We start from the raw sequence: 21,446 nt of genomic DNA, 5'->3' as shown, positions 1-21,446 counted from the left end.
TTCTGCACTTATAGAAAGTGACCAGCTTACATTTTCTATATCACCCTTTTCAGACTAAATTTTTAGAACTAAGGCTATTACTTCATTAGTTCATCGGGTTCAATTTCATGGTCAAAGATTAATAGGCTACTGCTGGTTTCGGCTGTCAAATAACAAGTGACTTGTTAGATATCCGGATTAGATCTCTAAGTGAAATTGCCCATTTGCGTGATTCAGTGATTTCCTGCGAGCAGTTTTGAATACATCTGCGGAGTGTAAGATTATTGGATTACACTTACAAGTAAAGCGAATCCTGTTTACACTGAAGACTAAGCCGGATGGAGGCATCGTATACTGTTTAGTATGTGATAATCCCAAGCTATCAAGAACCATTCATGAAGAACGTCAAGCTAGGATGTGCAACTTTTAAACAACTGCGCGAGCTTTTCAAAGCATCAATAATAGCAGGATGTCTAGCGCACTGAAGTATCTTCGTGTGTCACAAGAGAAACCTATTCAGATTCTGCAATTAACGCTGTACTCAAGTAATAATTTATAACTGCAAATCAGCATACAAATGACTAGCCTACTCTAAGACAACCTTATACTGTTTAGTAAACAAAAGTAAATATTTTGGCAATTTCAACGCAATTTGTGAACATTGAGTTTTATGCAGCAACAATAAAAATTAATATACAGAAAAATATAGAAAAAATAAATAAAAAAGCATTAACATCATTTGGCACATTTATCCAAGGAGACAGTGAGCTTTTACGGTCATACAGGAACTGCTTTTGCAGATAGCAGCTCGGTTGAACTGTTTTTCTGATGTAACGGATTTTTGATCGATCGACCATCAGAACTGACTGTCTTGTTGCTTTTTTTGCTTACGAAACGATTTGATGAGCTCATCTCAAAGTTGAAGCCCGCCTTTCTGTTGAGACATTTCTTAACATCAACTAGCGTAGTATTATTACAAAGAAAAACAACGAATCCAAAAAAGCCCTGCAAAGCACAAGCGACTATAAAAATGAAAGTCGTAATACGACCACTGTCAATCGCAGCAACTAGAGCAAATATCCAGTTAAAGCCCAAAACTACTAGCAGTTTAATAGCTATTGATATTTTCTCTGAATGATCTGTGCGTACCATGTTAGTCTCTTTGGCCAACCGGACGAGTTTCACGACAATTGCTATATAGAGTGAAATCGCAATCATAAGGCTGACTCCTATTGGTGCGATGAAATATAAAGTTAGTCCAATCCCATTGCTGATAAAGCAGGTTTCCCCACCATAATGAGGTCTGAGAGGGTGACCTGGTGTATAGTCCAAAACTATTGCAGGTACTATTACAAGAAATGGTGCCAAAAGTCCTACGACCCACATCCACAAAGCTGTCCATATCGTGGTGTTCGATTCATACTCCATCGAGTCCAATGAATGTACGATGAAGGCAGCGTATATAATGTTGAAAATGAACGATGCCAAAAAGAAGTAATGAATAGCAATAGCGATTACCGAACAGGCGCTTGTTTCTCGAACTTCTGCCAGATTGCGTAGTAAAAACAAGACGTATGCTAAAAATAGGCAGAGCATGTTGCCGGCTACTACTTTGCCAGGTATGTTTCTCAATCGTCGAAATGTAAGATAAGCAACGAAATACAGCAGAATACCGATTATCGACATCGACAGCAGTATAGTTGTGATTATTTCTTCCGAGGTGAAGTCAATATGGTCAATTCTGAGAACATCGTCCAAGCATACGTAATAAGTCATGTTATCTACATTATATATAAAGTTTTTTCCGATCACGTTTGCTTTGTAAGTAATCTGGTCATTCTGTCCAATAACAAAACCTTCGGTTTCTTTCGTTATTGCAGTCAGATTTTTACATGTGAAACAAGGAGTGACAGTTTCTCCAATAATAATGAATGTATCGCCGTCAAGTTGCTTTGTCGAGTTGTTGCTGATAGAGAGGTCTTTGTACGAGTCTTCGTCTAAATATCTCTCGCATGTTTCTTCTACAAATTCACATAATCCTTTGGAGAGTTGGAATCCATCGGGACAGACCTTCTTGCATGTGGCGGTCTGGTATTCGAGATACTCTCCATGTCCACAGGTGGTTAGTTCTTGTAGAATTTCACCACAATCTTCTTCGTTTGCAGCTACAAAGGAATAAACATTCTATAAAATCAATCCTTCTATATAATGACCACTGTATGATCTAGCACACCCTTCATCAACGAAAAAACCTAAATCTGAGACAAATATCTGATCGATATACGAGATCTGGTCCTGTGGAATTATGGGATGTGAAAAGCTTACACAGTATCCTTCACGACTTATATATTTCACGCCAACATATTTAAAATTTGATGTAAAATTCTAACATTCGACGTTAGAAGTTTCTTGAATCATGACAGCGTCTTCCTTAAGTGAAGAAGTTGGTGAAAATTAAAAAGAAAAATATAAAACTAATAACAAACTTATAAACTAAATTTATTAAACTTATTCTAGCGTAAGTTACTCTACCCTGTCACCACCTCAGTTTTAAACCGACACTACCAATGATGAGTCTGTAGGGTCAAGTAAAACATTTTACTATTTAGTAATTCAATTTTATCTTTTTATGTTGCTCTACTTGATGTGTGCGATTGTTTTAATGTTATGTGTAATTACGCTGAATCATTGCTAAAGAGTAAATGTAGTTTTTCTGGCTTTGGAACGAATTAAACAAATTACAGTGTATTCTCATATGAATATTTACTTCAACGTGCATCGGTTTTATCACACAAAGTAGAATTTGCAATTAATTAATTTCATATTTAGATGTTCTATTGTATATGATTCAGTAGCCTACACATATCTACCCAAAGCACTTTACTATTAAAACCCTCATAGAAGTACGCACAGACATTAAATATTGAGAATTCTGGTAAAACTATCCAAAGAACACCCTCTCCTAGCGACTTGGTGAATAAACAGACTGTCATCGTCAGAGACCTCTCACTGATTCGTGACATCACAGCACCTAATCACCCTTCCGTCCCACCAGTTTGTTAGACATGACCAACAATGACTCATATAATCATGACACTGAGTCATGGTTTGCTTATCCATACGAACGACTAGAAGAGGTTTAGCGCAGACGGCTAAAGGTCTGCCAAACTAGTTAGTATCGTTGGGATAGTCGAGTATAACATTATGGTATAGCCTATCAGCCATGGTCGATTAATTTAGATTTATGAGCATTATGTTAAACCCATTAAAGAATGAGGAATAGATAGGTACCGCCTAGCTCTAAGAAATGATCAGATATTTGTATTGCGTGTTTGTTTCATCGCACTGGAGTAGTTCTTTGCTCGAAACTTGTGTACTTCTCGTTAAATAACAAAAACAGATTAAGTGGATCGGATAACTTCAAAAAATTTAGCCAAATGCTTTACAATAGCTTTATTTAATAGTGTGGGTTAGGTCTGCAAATCATTGTAGTGACAAAAATATTTTTGTTTTATGTTATTCAGAATATCGTAGCTTTTTAAATGATAAAAAGTTTTTGCCTTAAATGAAGTTATGTCTGGGGTAAATTGCTATTGCTATAAAAGATCGATACGCAACAATCTTGAGATATTCGCCTAATATTCAACGTTTAAATAGTACAAAGTTGATATTGACTCAGTGTCAAAAGAATCTTCTCCCAAAAAATAAGGATGTTACAGAGTTAAAAAATTTTCAAATGTTAAAGTTTGAGTTGAATGGTAGTCAATGCGTTCATTGGTTGTCAGCGCTAATAATGGTCGTACATAATATACACTTACTTTTGCACGAAACGACATCTTTGTCGTCATACGGCTGCACCAAGATACCAAAAGAGTTGAAGAAAGAGTCCTCACTGTGCAGCTCTTTGTGTGCGCACCCTTCGTACTCGCACGACTCACATATCGCCTCAGCTATCTAAAACAGTTCATGTGGCTCATAAACAACTAACTCGACCATTTGTGTATTAATCAGCTAATCAGAAGACAAGCCTTCGATTGTGCATGCAAAAAATACCTACGAAACTCACAAAAGTTTGAGCTACAATTCCTACATTCCCAGAGGAAAATCGTGAGTTTTAAGCAGAGTGCAAAAACACTGCAAGTTTAGTAAGTCATTAAGAGTGACCTACTAGCAAATCATCATGGAGAATGTTAATCTTTACATTCCCTTCATGATAGATGTATTGTTCACGCTATATCAGACTAGCACATTGGCGGTCAGGCGTGCCGCGAGAGATCGTAATGTGCGCCGATAAGGCACAGAGAATAAGTATGTGCACAATAATTCTTAAATCATGGCAGTTCAATGATTGGTGCAAGTGTGGGCATGCAGAGTAGCAAATCTTAATGCCATGGGTTCAAGTCCTGTATGATGTAATATTTTTTCTCAATCTTCAACCATGACATTGTACGGATAGACAGGCACGGCTGTTATTATAGTAGAAATTGGTATAAGTGTTCACTTGTTCGACTCAAAGATTGGAAAAAAATCATAACAATTTAACAAGAATACAAAGTACATGTAGTTGTAAGCTTTAGGACTCACAGCTAAAAGGACTCAGGAAATCCAGACTCAAGAAGGGATTTTATAGGCAATCAAAGGTGAGGTTTTTCCGATAAAAATAGTGACAGAAAAGACAGTGATTAGTGCAACAGTCCTGACAACAACAAAAATGGAAAAATTTAAACCAGCTATGACAAGCTAAAACAATACTGCTTCTTGGTTTGATGGAAAAAGCAAGCTGAAAAATTTTCAATAAAGCCCATTCTGTATCTATCAAATACAAACATGATGTAAGAAGGCAGCCATCTTTAACAAACTTACTGCAGAAGAGCCTTCCGTACAACGTAGGCAGTGCTCATTCCTGTATACTTTATTTCCATAGAATATCAGTGATACCGGTCTGTTCTCACAATCATGGGATTTATCAGCTCCCACCGGACACGTTGAGACGGGCGGAGAACTGCAAAGGCTCGCAGTGTCCATGTACACTCCTGTCAAAGGAATCAGTAGACACAATTAGCAAAGTTCGTCTGTGCTTCGTAAACAATACATGTATCATTTTGGAGCTTGAAAAAAAACAATTTTTTGGTTAGGATCTATTCATAGCAGCACGTAAAAAAAGTTAAAATAAGAAAAGTAATACAATTTCAGATTGAACCAAAGTTGAACTCGCTCAAATTTTAGTAGATTTTATAAAAAAAAAATATCAGTACTTTTATATGATTAGCGATTATTTTTGATGTTTGAGGTGATCTGATTGCCAGGACGTTTCAAGATTAAAATCGACAGAATTTGGTCGCGGTTAAAACACTCCGATCAAGCCAATGTACAATTATGATTTCTATAGTCACAAAGAGGCCTGACAGAATAGAGACGCCTAACGGTGCAATAACAGCTGATATTAACTATAGCAATAATAACAACTAGTGACATCATTTCGGAACGTTTTTTTTCTGAGCTTTTTAATCTGCTATCATGTTTGGCCAATTTTAATCTTGAAACATCCTGCAATCAGATCATGTCAAAAACAATCGCAAATGATAGAAAAATACGATACATTCTGATAGATTCTACTGAAATTTTGTGCACGTTCATCTTTAAGGCAAGCTTGTTCGAACCCCTAAAGACGTATCCTTTCATGCAAAGTTTTTAAAAACCCATGAAAATCCCTAAAACTTACATAGGAGAAACACTGGTGGACAAATGGTGAGACACAGAACCATGCGCTGAGCTATTCTAGCCATGCTGCTGATATGCTCGCCTGGCTAAGCGCAAGGTACCAAAGACACGGTGCAAGACTGACAAGTTGAAGGTAGAAAGGGAGACTATAGAAATATGGAGTGCGTGGTGCGAAATGGTGGCAATAAATCAAGCGTTAGCTGGTTAGGATCTAGTGAATAGTTCTGGTCAAGCACACGATGTCACAAGCAAGAAATATAAGTAGATTACGCTTGTACGCCTCTAATCACAATCACATAGAGCAAAGACAACGTACCGAGCGCATTTACAATTGCACGTACACGCTGACTGACATCTGAAAACCAACATAAAGACAGGATTACTTCAATGCAGTTCTTATTAATCTCACTATTAAAAAGAACTTCCTTGTGAAGAATCCTGAGAAACTATCATTTCTATTATGTTGATCTGGCACTCAAATCTTATTGGCTATCAAAATTAAAACAAAAAATGGCTGCCTGGCATGTTCTTTTTAATTAGGCGGCAAATATGGAGAAATTATTACACGTTGTCACGTCAAACCCTCTGCAAACACTATCTTTCCAATTTTACCAAATAGAACATCATGTGGTTTACTTGGTTAAGAACTCAAAATCTTATTGACTACGAAAATGAGAATGAAAAATAGCTACCAGGCATATTTTTATATTTAGGCAGCAAAGAGAGAAAAATTATTTCACTTTGTCACGTCAAGCCGTCTGCTAGGGAGCAAATAATATATTTTCAGGTCAAATAGAATACCATGTCGTTCAATTTATCTGATAGCTCAATTATTATTGGCTATTAAAACGATAATTAGAAAATGGCTGCCTTACATCTTATTGGATAAGAAGCAAACATGAAGAAACTATTACGCATTTTAAGCACACAGTACGTTATTTCATATGATGGTTAGGTAAAAACTACTAATGCCTTACGCTGACCATGCTGGCTGGATTATAGGTAGCAGATTATAGATTACCAGTTCTGCAAACGCAAAACATTAAGGGTGGCAAATCTCTTTTATTCATTGCGTACCATCTTGGGTGTGTTTCTTGCGCGCAGAGCAACAGGCCAGCTTTTAGTGATTTCTTTGTTTCAAATTCCAATAATTTTCACTGAACGGGAGGAGTAGCGGATGCCTGGAATAGACAGACTTACCTACAGAGTGGTGGATTTCTATCAAGGCTGGAGGGATCAATGGCGCTGTCTGATTTAAGGTGCAACCACTGTTTCTGTAAACCATAAAATAGCCTTGCAAGTACGCTCACAACATCTTGATGAAACAAAATTCAATTGCTAAAGTGAAAACCTACATGTATACTCATATAAATATTGTATACAACGTCAAACAATCATTTTAAAAATATCATTGCTCGCTGCTTTAACAATCTTCCATCTAATATCCATTTCCTTAACAAAGAAAGGTATATTAAAAAATATTTGTCAAACTATTTATTTGATTGGCTAACTGTTGCTCTTGTTGTGTTTGTTTATGATTTTTGTATGGCATAATTGAGAAATCATATATATTTGAAATAAAATTACTGCCAATAAAGTAATACATAATATATTAATAGCTGTAACAACTGATTAAAAATATATATTAATTTGTTGGATCCACACAGTTATGGTTTTATTAGGTATAAGCCAACAAAGTAACGTTGTAGCTGACGTATGCTTCTTAATTAACTCTTTGAAGGCTGACTATAATATTATAGTATATTATATAATACACTATATTGTTATATTATTGTATATTATATATTATACTATTATGTTATATTATTGTATATTATACAATATACTATTATGTTATATTATTGTATATTATACAATAGAATATATTTTAAAACTATGGGATGTAATGAGAAGCTACAATATAAACTACAATAAAAATTAAATGTATATTTTCTGAATTGCTCTTTGAGCTGCAATTCTCTAAGCTGCAAACAAGATAGTAACATTAATTGTCATTTTGTATTAAAAATTTATTTGCAAATTTAAAAAAAAAGCATAAATTTTTGTATTCGTCAAAATGTCTGCAGATATTTCATATTATTTCTGGTAATTTGTCGCCATAAATATGAACTGCAACTTTATTGCAACAAAGAAGGAAAATAGCACTTTGGCTCATCTATACATACTTTAGGTGATAGTTTCTATATGTTTCTATATGTTATTGGGAATTACTATAAAATGCAAACACCGTTATCAGTGCCAACAACCATACGTAAAGAATCTTTTAAGCTTACAGTTGTTTGAAAACCTTTACAGTTGTTTTATTTATTTTTAATTTAGTTGTTCTGCACAAAACATTTTTCTCATGATATGAAGTTGGAAAGTTACAGTTGTTTGACAAAGTTTGAAAACTTTTACAGTTGTTTTTATTTTCTCTCTTAATTTATTTCAACTACACAAACCACTTCTCTCATGATATGTATGTTGTTGTTATGTAATGTTGTTATATGTTAAATACAAGTCAAGTTTCTGTCCAAAGACTTTTATAGCCTGGGCAACACCAGGTAGCACAGCTAGTATCTAAATATATGGGTCTACTTTTTAGGTACATGTAAATAATGGGTAGATAGCTCACGTGGCCTGTTGCTGGATGCCGCCACTTTGGTCAGGCGTCACCCCTTGTGGTAATGTTTTGAATTTGCAGTCATAACTGATGGACCAAGGCATGAGTTGCTCAAATCTCTCCCCATTGCAGAGACCGCAGTAGATGTTCTTGTATGTGAGAAACGTCACATTGCTGGTCACGAGCAAATCCAGCTCAGCAACTGAAAATAGATAAATTTAGTAAAGTGGCAAATTTTTCTATAAAATCGTGTTGTATAACTTATTATTGGCATCCATCAATAAAATGATATTTTTCATTACATATCAAAAGAAAAAAGAGAATGAAGAGACAAAAATCAAGAATTATTAGGTGAGTTGAACAAATGCATTTTCAAAGTTGGTAATATAATAGTATTGCGGTATCTAGTAGTATTATTAATAGTCTTTTCAAAAAAATAGACTGAAATACTGAACTAAAAAAAAACTAAAAATTCTTCATGGTAATTTTTATAGATGATAAAAAGGTCTGAAACAAGAAACGAACAGTTGTATGCAGACTCGACACAGTTTGAGCCAGGCTTCAGCCAGTACAATGAGGAAAGGGTATAATCAGCTTAGCATGGAGGTTATTGCTGCAGCCCATCAACGTGTCAGAAGAAATTATCAACAGCAACTTCCTCTCAAGTCTGATTGCGAGACGAATATAAACTCAGCTTCCGTCGCTATAGCGGCGCCATTTAAGATCTTAATGATAACACAAGTGACGGCTGGTCATTTTTTATGTGGGTTTCTTGGAAGAAACAAAACTCTCTCATCATCCTTTTAACATACAAACACAGCACCAAACTTATCTAGCCAGAATAATAGAAGAGTTTCATGAAGTGATGTTTCTGATGTTAAAAATATTCAGTACAGTCGACCACCGCTTTTTCAAACTTCACCTCCCCAGATGTTACATTGCACAGAAAAGGCTCAGGGTCTGGAAGGTGTCCGATGCGGTCGTGTTTATCTGAAGAATGACAACCTTGACCGATAAGTGGCTCTCATGATAGATTGCGCAAGCGAATCATGCGCGTAAGTTTTCCGTAATGAGTGTTGCACTGTTGTATTTAATTTGTTATTAATATTATATTGTACCCTATTGCAGGTGTAACACACCCTAAGACACTTATGTATTCGCCTCATCTAACTTTCGCGTTCTCGCGGAGTCATCCTCTCGCGAAAATTTCATGAGCGAAACTAAACTATCATAACGAACAAGCGAAACGCGAAATTAAATAGCTTTGTTCATTGGTAGTCCAAGAAACAAATGGCAGCAAGCGATCAAATTGCATTATCGATCTCGCCCACACAATTCTACCTGCGGTTCACAGTTACAAACTAGTCCCAAATTGAGAATTTTTTTCTTACCGGTGAACCGAACCTGAGGAATCTAATTATGTTTGTTTCGCTGCATTTATTTTCACATCACTATATTTTCGCACTCATTAGAGCTGCGAAATTAAGTTGCAGCGAAATTTTACTCTGTATGCTACTCACGAAACTAAATACTAGCAAAATATAAGTGTCCTAGGGTATTTTATCCCCTCGTGTGTACTGTATATGCATATTGTACCATATTGTAGCCTAGGACTATGTGTAAAAGACAATATAGGCGGCTGTTTACAGCACAGTACTGTACAAATTTTTCAATGTTTGGCCATGACCCAGTCTGTACTATTTCGAACAAACGAGTGTTGTCTGTACCTATAAAAACCTCCAAAAAGACTCAACTGTCACATTTGGTTTATTTTTAACTTGCATTTGAAGCTACAGAGTGGCACATCTCTCATGTTCAAACATAGACATGTGAAGCTACAGAGTGGCACATCTCTCATGTTCAAACATAGACATCTAGTTATCACTTAGTTTGTAAAAGTAAAAGTAGTCCAAAGTCATAAAATTACTGAAATTCTTTAAAAAGAAGTGAGCTCTAATGTATAATGATAAGGAAAACTATAATTTGATTCGTTTCAGCCCGTTGCAACTCAAACGTCCAAAGTCCAGTAAAATTACTGTTAGCTCATGCAAGATTCTTTAGATTATGAGACAGGAAAATAATAACATTAATAGATTGTAAGGGCTCTACTGCAACAGAACCAATGATGCCGGCATCAGAATTTTCCGTTGAGAAAGGTCGAACCAACAGAAGCTAAAACCCTAGCATCCGAATGGCTTGTCATAGGGAAATGCTGTATATAAGTACTAAATCAATAGAATCTCAAAGATGCTGTTAATTCCTTTAGACCAGAGTGGTTGCTCACTGCAAATCTTGGTTACTCTGGCTGAAATACAAGCACTTCAAAAACTTTATTACAGCAGACGTGTGACTAAAATTCAACTGAAAATATTCAACTAAAAATCACCTTTTTAGTGATGAACAGCAGATGTTTTGTTAACACCAGAGTGTCAGGCTACGAAATTGACTATTTCTTAGCCCGACACTCTATTACCAGCTGTATTCAACCACACTAGTGTTACAGCTTAGCCTAGTTTCTTGGTTAAGTGCAAATCTCTCCTATAGCAATGTTCTTATCTCAAACTGTAAAGCCTGGTTCCCATATACGTCGCAAAGCACCGGCGACAGCACCGCAGGCTATTAGCGGTGAAATGGGAACCTACGCGCCAAGTATCGCCGAGGACCGCCGGTAGCTGCCGGCGGCAACGCAAGAGTTGAGCACTGTTCAAATTTCGCGAAGAGCCGCTGGCAAAACCTTCCCGAAATGCATTATACAGGTGAAGGTCAGCATTATTGAAACGGCATGGCGAGCGAACATTTTTATGTCGTTATTAGCGATGCAGCTTTATGTGAACATAAGCCGCCGAGCCTAGCGTCGCAAATGTTTTGCTGCACAATATTACCGCCGGAGTCTCGCAATCGATATGGGAACCAGGCTTAGGAGTGGCTGAAAACCCTGTGGACACACAGCGAGCGCGCGAACAAACAAGCACGCTCTTGGATTAATATGGACCATAACAAGAGGGCGATATTCAAGTTATTCCAAAACAAATACCGCCATCTGGGGTCTAGACTTACTTTCCAAGAAACAAGAAAGCACTAAAAAGTGCTGGTAAGAGAAGCACCTGTGTCTCCGACAATGATCCTGGTCGTTTCTGTTACAGAGTACTAATTACAAGATCTAATTAAGATGATACATCTATGTTTAGACTTGGCTCACCTCTCGCACACTTTTGTTTCATGGCAGCTTGAGCGTTAGGAGGACACGTATGAACCACCACTGTGTCTCGCTCCAGCGTCTTCCGGCATTCGTACGAGCTCCGGTCTTCCATCAATCGAGATGCCTGCATTTCAAATAAATACTACCATGCTCAAACATCAGTGTTACACATCATTTTACTACAAAATGAGAAGTTGCCCGACCTTACAGAGCGGAATATGATCGGATACAATCTCAAACAGCCAAGGCGAGTGCTAAATGCATTTCTCATTTGAAATATGATATATAATCAATCAAGCATTGATCAGTGAGCTATGATTTATGGATGATAGCAAGCATTCCTGTGATACTAAATACTGGATGGAAAATGGCATCTCACTTTGAACATCCGCCAAGTTTCCACAATAGACCATCATTACAACTAACCAAAGGTAACAAATTCCTTTTTCATGATCTCGCATTCCGGCTTGACCACCTCTGCTGGTTTGTATCACAACGGGAATGGAACATGCTGATTCAGCAGTACAGATAAAACCACATTTCTGTTGGATCACATTGCCAAGCCTTTGCACCTGATGGACACACGCCTAATAACTATCATTCAAATGCTGAATCGTGTCCGTCTGCTCGCCATACGGTTATGTATCAAAGTAAAGATGTTTTATCAAACCCAACATCGGTGATTGTAGCGGAGCCGACCAATCACCGACTTGAACGTCAGATGATATCTTCTCGTGAGACAGAACTATTGCCTTACTGACAGCATAACCTTTTGATTCATCAAATCATTGCACAGCCAACACATTATTCAATTACTAAACCAAACACCCTCGGTTCCGCTGTCAAGGAATAGTACTTCAGCAGTACTAGACAAAAGTTCCCAAACTACTAAAACACTTACAATGGGGCGCTGCTCTTCTGGTACAACAATTTGTTTATCCTGGCAGCATAATCCTAGATAAACACATGAGTTGTGGCAGCTACAGCTTCGAACTATTGTTCTGTTTTGAATATAACTGGCAGCAGCATCTTCTGACATGCCGAAAGTAGTTTGCAATGCCATGATAGCATTCTCTTCCTCACAATATTGCGATACGATACAATCCTTACTGCCTACCTGCAAAACAGAGGATGCTGTTAGTAATTATTTTACAAATGGCGCTTTGTTTCGTTCAGGAAACGCCCAAGCTGTGGAATCGACATGTAAGATAAACTAGTCGCCTACATGGCATAGCACAGTTTAGCAAATCCTTCATAAGCTACCAAATTATCTAGTCATTTGCATTAGTCTTTCCTTAAAGCTGTAATATTTATCAGAAATACTTTTTAGCGATTGCGTCATTTCAACTAATTAATAGGTTTCCATACGATGATAGTTTAGCGACACCCAGTTACGCCAGTGCTGAAGCGCTACGCAGTGCCGACAAGCAGATCATGCTTCCATAGTGTGCTTTGGTAGAGCAATGGTGGTGCCACCCTTCTGCCATGGTTGCATCTTTAACCTATGCGCAAGTGCAATGCTGTTGGTAGCCATGTCCATGACACAAACATGATGGATCGCATTAGTATTTCGCTCTCAAACAGCGACACCAAATCATGATAGGATGAGAGCGACATAGCTGTTTCCATGATGGCACTGCGGCGCCATATGGGGGTATCGGTGTGGAAACTTAGTAAATGTCACTTAGCGGCAATGCTCTACAGCAAAAATAACCCGAGGTTTTTAAAAACCCACATCGAGTCTAACTTCTAGCTTTTCAATTTCATGTCTCGCCATCATCTATGTATCTCTATAAGCAACAGTTTTCAATCAACCGGCCGATTTTAATTGAAAATAGTAGCGTGTATGCATGCCGAGTGACAAATGTTTCTATGGCTATATAGCCTTAGCTTTATAGGATACGTTAGTAATCATGGAGTTGAAACACACTCAGGCAATTCTAGCCACAAAGCTTGTAGGTGTCAATACCAGCTGCTGGCACCACTCACCAACTGTGTTACATAAGCTGCCAAAGATTGGTTTTACAGTAATTGTGTGTGAACTGCCTAACCTATCTACACTGGCTAACGGCAAATCAACCGCAACCGGTGCATCGCCCTGCCCTCTCCCTGGGTAAGATAATGGTTCCAGCAAGAGTTGATACACATGTGGAACAGTCAGGAATGAGGGTTTGTGCTTGCACAATCTCCCTGACTCACGTCATCAGAAAGTTTCAGTTTCCATGATTAGCATGCGCTAAGTAAGTGCTTCAATGGATATTACCATTTGGTAAATTAACGCTGGCAGTTTTTCAAAAAATCAAGCATGAAACATTTGATAAAGATTTGCTACTAAAAAAACTCGCTCGACTAGCAGGTCTTCCGCCGTTTCCATTTCGCAGATGATGACAAACTTACAGTTAATCGTGTCATGGATACATAGTGAATGATGATGACCAGATGATGCCCTTTCATCACTGGAGACTCCTATAGTTTGTGTTAGTTAGTTTTCTCTTTAGGTACTGTTGCTATCATCCTATCTAGTTGTAACAAAGATTCCAACATACCGTAAAACCTTTAATTGAATTGGAAGGTGAATTGAATTGCCACCTCCATTTGAATAAACTCAATTGGAGGTGGCATTCAAATAGAGGTGGTGTTCAATTAAAGGTTTTACGGTAATTGTTTTGGAGAAGCACGTTAATTATGACCTTGATCGGTTGTACGATGATAATCAAGTCGCACCAGTGACATTGAAATGTCATAGTGTATCAGTGAAAGTCATGGCACGAAAAGTTTCATCAAAATTTTAATGTTTCAGACTAACACAATCGAACATTTTCTATAACACGTTCGGCAAATGTAAAAAAAAATTTGAACGTAATCAATAGAGTAGTTACTGTGTAGCATGGCTGTAAAAGTACAATACAGAAGAAAAATCGAAGTTAATGAATGTGCTCACTTCAGTTCACTCTAGCTGTTTTTGTTTACCATGGTATGAGCAAGCCACCCCTCATCAGGTATGCTTAGCAAATTCAAAGGCGCTTATAGTTAGATGCCATGAAATCTGATAGGTTTTGTCATCTTTAGATTATTATCATTAGCAGGTGACAGTTTTATGGCCGAATAGCGAAGGTCAGCGATATTAAATGTTGACTCAGCTCAGTGTCCCTCTACTAAACAAGGAATTACAAAACTACTCCAACTGTAAAAGTGTGCTTACACCAGCATGATTTATCCGGAGTTGCTTCCACACCGACAAAGTCGGTTTGGTATAAAACGAAAAATGGTTGTAAAAATAGCTTTGTGCCAGCCGTCAACAAAAGATTGGTGAAAAGCTGCATTCAATGTTTGTCCGTTTTTAATGGCAAGAGTAAAACATGTAATTGAATATTCACATCTTGCAAAGGTGTGGAAAATACATCAATGGAATGGATATTGATGTTGATATTGCATTTCATTGGCTAAATAGGTGACCTTTTTGTATAGTCGGAGTTTTTAGTTGCTATAAAGCCTTTCCAAAAATGTATTTCAAATCATAAACAGACTACAACTTTCCTCAACTCTCTCAACGAAAATACAACTCCGACGTATTATTCTTGTGTAAACACACCAGCAAGCATGCGATACAAATATAAAGATAGTAAAATCTTTTAAACTCCATCCTACAAGGAACCATCTTCATTTTATACAGAATTCACTTCAACAGAAATATACATTCAATGCTTACCAATTTCCTGTTTGCAGATCCATAACTGGCAAAGCATACGAACATAGCTGTAATCCAAAAAGTGTACATTGTCCTTATTTTCATATAACTTGGGGCTTGTAGTCGGTTTTAACTTCTGTTGTAATCAATGGTCTCTATAAATATTGAGAGCCAACCATGCAAAGCCATGCAACTGTTTACAGTGTAATTGCCCTGCTACTCACAGACTGGTGCATCAAGCTTTTAATCAGATAAAATGTTTAATGTTCCATGGTTGGATGAACAATGCTAAACTGGAAGTCTGCATAACCTACACAACAGTCCCTAGTAATATGCAAATGAGCAGAGGTTATCATAGCCAGTGATTTGTACTCCTGCATCAAACCAAGCCTGTCATCTTGACAGACATTAGCAAGTACTTGTGAACGTTTAACCAGACCAGCATTATACGCTCATGAAAAAGCTTAGTTAATCTACCAAACAGAAATAATATTTCTGTTTGTATTTGTGCAGTATTCTATATATTATATTGCATACTGCTACTGCTTCGTGTATACTGAGTACTCAACACTCCCTATCACCGTTTCCATGATGTCACTAATCCGCGAGTTCGCGTCGTCCGCAAGATGCAAATGGCAAAAAACCGCAAGTCAGGCAGGTTTTGTTACTCGCAAATTTTTATCAGATGTTTCATGCATATAAAAGATGGAAATGATGCACAAAAAAATTCCATACAACCTATTCCATTTTAAACAGTTTCATACTTCAGTCATTCCTATTTTGATTTAATGAGGCATGAGGGTACTGCGATGACCTCTGAAATTCCTCATCTTTTTTAACCAAGCGCCCGGCATTATTCCACAACATGCGAATGGTCATTAAAACGCTTATCGCAAGGTAACTCGATGAGCGCACAACTCCAAATACGCACCATCCACACAATGAAAACAATGAATATGGGCAGCAAGTATATGCGCCTTTTTAAATGGAATGTCACTCTATTTGACACTGCTTAATACATTTGAAAAGTGATGACCTCTTTGGGTTGTCAGAAATCTCATTAACCTATACATTGTAATTAGATTTGATACTGTGGTCACACCTAATATATGCATGCTTATAGCGGTTGTAGTGGGTGAAATCATCCACGCCTAAAGGGATAACCCAGAGCAAGTATTTTCTATCAGCTGCACATTCGCAGACAATAACAGTAAGTCTTAACACTCAAAGAGTGTAAGCTATATGTGAACTTCTCTTTGGTTCGTCTGCGCAACATCCCGAAAGTTATCTGGCTTCATACTGTCGGTGTAACAACCAATTAAGATTAACAGCTCTAATTCTGTAACATCTATAATAACAGATTTAGCTCATGGTATGCAGATATTCTAAACACCAAGCATAAATTAACAGGCTAACCTATCTTGATCACCACTTCTATCCGCTCTTATAATAAAGCTCTCCGCTTTCCAAATTATGTAAATTTGCAGGTTGCCAAAATTTAAATGCTAGTTGCGCCAAGCGTTAAAGGATAGCTGCGCCAAGCATTAATGGATAGTTGCGCTAAGTGTTAAAGGTGAGTTGCGAGAAGTATTAAAGGCTAGATGCTCTAAGTATTCAAATTTGGAGTTCATTGTTTTGTAAAATTCGCCCAAACATGACCAAATCCATGATATCTAAACCGTGTCTAACCAGCTTTAGACTAAAAACTGAATTGACAAGTGTTTTGTATTGGGCGTCTATAGAATACTGACTGTGGTTATGTTGTTACTAATATTGTTGCAGTAAACTAAATATATTATAAATACTGCGAGTAAATTGGCTTTTAGCTCAAGATAAAAAAATTGGATAATACTTATGTCTAGCTGTAATGATCAAAGTGTCATGACGCAATTCAGTTTTGCTCATCAAAGTGTCATGATGAGCGAAACTGGATAAGGCCTTTCGCAAGCCGAATACTATGTGTTAAATACATATTAGTACCCTAGTAGTCTGAAGTGCCGTGAGAAATGGTCAGATGTGCCAAAAAAGCGCAGAAAATAAGTATGCGCACAATAATTCAGTTATTGACATGGGGTGTAGCGTGTCCGACAGCTAAGCCAGATGTCACATGTTCAAATCTCATACAATACAATCTTTTTTTCAGCCTCTAACCATGGCTTCAGACAGATAGGCACGGCTCTTATTATAGTAAAGATTTCATCACGTAGACATGACACAGCAAAATTTTAATCCTATTGATGATTTATTGCAATTTAAAAATTAATTAAGAATTTTTTCTGTGTTTGAGTCAAGACAAGATAGGAGCTAAAGCTAAATAAAGTCCAGCTACAGACAGACTTAAATAATTTTGATTGCTTTGTACCCTCCTGTTTATAGTCAGTTTAAATATCTAAAGGCAATTACTAAAGCTCCATACCAAAAACTTCTATTGTTGTGGTTTTTGTCTGTAAATTAATCTACGGACCTTTGTTTATGGGAGGCACCTGTACAGGTCAGTTTCTAGGAGATCGATTGACTGCTCACAACAAAGGAAAATGGAAACTAATTGTTAAAAATATTTTGGAAACCAAATAACAAAAAGGAAAGACAAAATTAGTTGGTTGTCGATTGGTAAAGGTAAGTGAAACATTGGAAAACCTGCTTAAAACTGCATAGTAGACCCAAGAATATCTGAAACAAGAACAGGCGAGATGAAAACTAGGTTAAAAACTAGACTAACATTTTCACATAAAGAGCAAATTTACGAGAGCCGATGGTCAATAGCAAATATAATGGACAATTTTTCCTCTGCCACTTGCTGTCACTAGAAAGTTTCAATATGGAATCATTCAGCTCGAATAAACTTTTAGTTTAATTTGCAAACTGCAGGATCCGTTTAAGTAATTTATGACATAACAATGATCGAAAAGAATGGTACATGGACGAATATAACAGCTTTTGATACAGCGTTAGCGTGGAACAAAGAACTTTAAGCAAACCCACTGGTGTAACTTTGCTGTATGAATTCCAGCTTTCAAGTGTATACTTACAATATATATATAGCTGACAATTTACATAACTCCTTTCTTCACTCTATTAGTAATAGGTCAGGTCCTGTATGAGAGCTCTTTGCTAATAATAATAGTATAATACTAACTCCGGATTTACTCTAGTAGCGACTGGATGGTATTCTTGACTCACTGCTAATGAGAGCAAAGCAGCGTGTCGAGCGCTTTCCTATTGCGTAGCCTCAGAGATATTATTGCTTCAATATTTGATGCTTACTCAAGCGCGTCCGTATATGTATCAGCTGATATAGTTCTAAGGCTGGGTTGTATTTATAAATAGATCGCGTTTAGAGAGCCTGTGTCCATCAACATTCCCCGTATTAATCACGTATTGTTTCATATCGTTGTTGATTTCGCGAGCAGTGACATCACTAGTATTGCGCGCTTCGTTTTGTTTGTACAGTGCGAGGGCGATACGTGTTTTTGAAGTATTGCAGTACCAGGTCCCATTGTGAAAGTGAATTGATGCATGGATTCCTATTGTCCCTCATAGGTTAGTAGTTGAAAATAAGGTCATCTCAGTGATGTTTTTGTTTCTTTAAATGAGTTTCGCTTTATCTATCAAAACCTCACCGGCCCTTTTTCGCTCCATAGGCGTCAATAGCTACTTATCAGGGATTGGCTTAAACTCATATTTGCGTCAATACAAAATGATTTACTGAAAAATATTTTTTCCGAAGTTGTTGTCAAGCTATAGGTTGAGTCTCACTCAACCTTTTACCCTTGTCACACCATGAGAGAATCATGACTCCTCTGGGATTCTCCATCTCTGTAAACTGCTCAAAACAGCTGCACAAACTAATTGTACTTCAAGTTGTCCACTACTTACAGGCTACCTAGTAAAGGAAAAAATTAGAGACATTCTCCAAAATTTTTGTACCATGTTGATTACAGCTCCATCTGATTTACCGCTTTTCATTGTGCGTTAGAATCCAGCATTTCATTAATGATTGGGCAGAAATGATGTTTTTTCTCAGTTTCCAAATAAAAACTGTTTTACACAGGTACTAGCTGTACTGGTGTTTCACCAGATAGGCGCATGGCGTGGCCATACAGACATCGTCTTCTTAGAGTGATTTCTTTGCTCCATGGTCTTTGTTTGATCGTAGTGTACCGATTTGTGGAGCTGATCGAACATAGGTCACATCTTTAGCATTCGTCTGTAAAAGCTGTCAATATCGCTCGTTGATTGTATACTAGTACAGCAAGCAATGTACGAGCGGTCGATGAAAATGTCACGAGGACCCAGTAAGTTTACATTGAGAAAAAACATCAAGCAAAACATTAAAAAACTAGGGAGAGACACCCCCACTAAGAGACGGAAGTTTGAACAAATAGAATCATTCAATGAAGATGAAGATGACATGACAAATGACATAAACTGCTATGCTAATTTTTTTGCTCAGCCAGCTACACAGGGTGGCATTTCATCACAGTTATTACTACAACCTACAATACACTATCACGACTCCTCCACCATACTTTTAGATTTACAACTTTTAAAATATGCTTGTTTAACTCATTAATTCCTGATTTCTGTTTTTTTTATGTTTTCCGTTTGGCGTTTAATGAAAAACATAATTTTGTTGATGATCACCAATGCCAATAAAAAGTTACCCATACATAGAGTTATACATGCATAGAGTTATATATACATAGAGTTATATATACGTAGAGTTATACACACATAGAGTTATACATAAATAGAGTTATACATCCATAGAGTTATGCGTACATAGAGTTATATATACATAGAGTTATAGATACATAGAGTTATATATATATACAGAGTTATACATACATAGAGTTATACATAAATAGAGTTATACATCCATAGAGTTATACATACATAGAGTTATATACATAGAGTTATACATACATAGAGTTATATACATAGAGTTATACATACATAGAGTTATATACATATAGTTATACATACATAGAGTCATACATACATAGAGTTATACATACATAGAGTTATTATAGGCCTACATACATAGAGTTATACACACATAGAGTTATACATACATAAAGTTATACATACATAGAGCTATGAGCAAATTAAAAATGTGAAACAATGTTAGAAACCATTAATGGTGAACCAAACCAGTTTTCTTTTACTGTACGCAAATCCGAATTTAGAATAATAACAAAATTAATTTTATAATTAAGAATTCAATTCCTAAATTAGTTTTTGTGCTGATATGACGAAAAACAAGCGCCAAAAAATTAATGAATTCTGTACAATTGCATCAGAATAAAACATCCTCCATTGTAATCACCTTTCCAGGCACAGGATGTAAGAATACGCAATCAACATATTGCCATGACGCACACGATGCAGATTTGGAGGTCTGCACGCATCGCCTTACCATGTAATAAAGTGTTTCAATAGACATTCGCGTGATGTGAATTAATGTGGGCGCTTTGTTGAAAAAGGTAAGGAAATCTATGTCGTAGATCAATAATTAGCAATGCAGTCTTGTCATACTTCATGCAGCATTCGGAATGTTCAAATCAGAATAAGAAAGACCGATGTGTGGAAAATGTTTAAAATGGAATAGCTTGCAAGGTATTTTCATGCACATCATTCGCAAGTGTCGTTTCCATCGTTTGAAAGAATGAAACGTTTGATAAAGTTATGCGAGTAACAAAACTCACTTGACTTGTGGATTTGTGTTGTTTTCATGTTGGAATGACTTGCCGATTGACGGAAATTTGCACATCATGCTGTTTCATGGAAACAGTATTTGTGATAAAACTCTGTCAGCGCTGACTGATAGGCAGCTCGCTAATCAACAGCTGTCAGCAGTTTCACGCTGCTACTTTTCCTGCTTCCTGAAGCTATGAATCAGATGGTCAAATACATATCACTGAAAGGAACTACAAGCACTGACATAACAACAGTAATACAGTAGACGCCACTACAATATACCGTACTTTTCGGACTATTAACCGCACCCTTATAGAACCGCACCCTATGCTTTATTTTCAAAAAACGATAATAAACCAATATATAGGCCGCACCTTTGTATAGGCCGCAGAACTCAGGACGGTGATTTTTAACACGACAGCGACTTTGCTAGTTAAAAAGGAACAGTGCCGTTAGACGCTGTTCCATATAAACCGACGCTTTATAACCCAGTGCCTAACGGAACAGTACCGTTAGGCATTGTTTTGTTTTTTCTT

General features: G+C 37.0%; 1 protein-coding gene across 2 annotated transcripts; it reads right to left on the bottom strand.

The window, feature by feature from the left end:
- Window positions 1-627: 627 nt before the first annotated feature.
- On the bottom strand, window positions 628-18,378 carry LOC137401495 (uncharacterized). 2 transcript variants are annotated; one of them, XM_068087873.1, is made up of 10 exons: window positions 18,240-18,378; window positions 15,232-15,365; window positions 12,424-12,639; window positions 11,523-11,646; window positions 8,336-8,525; window positions 6,901-6,974; window positions 6,017-6,055; window positions 4,843-5,012; window positions 3,798-3,933; window positions 628-2,144 (listed from the first exon to the last, which is right to left on the bottom strand). In XM_068087873.1, exons 2-10 carry the CDS (start codon window positions 15,313-15,315, stop codon window positions 757-759), a joined length of 2,421 nt encoding a protein of 806 aa, XP_067943974.1. In that variant the 5' UTR covers window positions 15,316-15,365; window positions 18,240-18,378; the 3' UTR covers window positions 628-756. The 2 variants fall into 2 exon arrangements, with proteins under 2 accessions (XP_067943974.1, XP_067943975.1); XM_068087874.1 differs by lacking the exon at window positions 6,017-6,055.
- Window positions 18,379-21,446: the final 3,068 nt, after the last annotated feature.

Source organism: Watersipora subatra, chromosome 8 (genome assembly GCF_963576615.1).
Source record: "Watersipora subatra chromosome 8, tzWatSuba1.1, whole genome shotgun sequence".
In the NCBI taxonomy this organism is placed as follows: Eukaryota; Metazoa; Bryozoa; class Gymnolaemata; order Cheilostomatida; family Watersiporidae; genus Watersipora; species Watersipora subatra.
The sequence above is the reverse complement of the archived record's forward strand: the minus strand, read 5'-3'. Positions and strand labels throughout refer to the sequence as shown.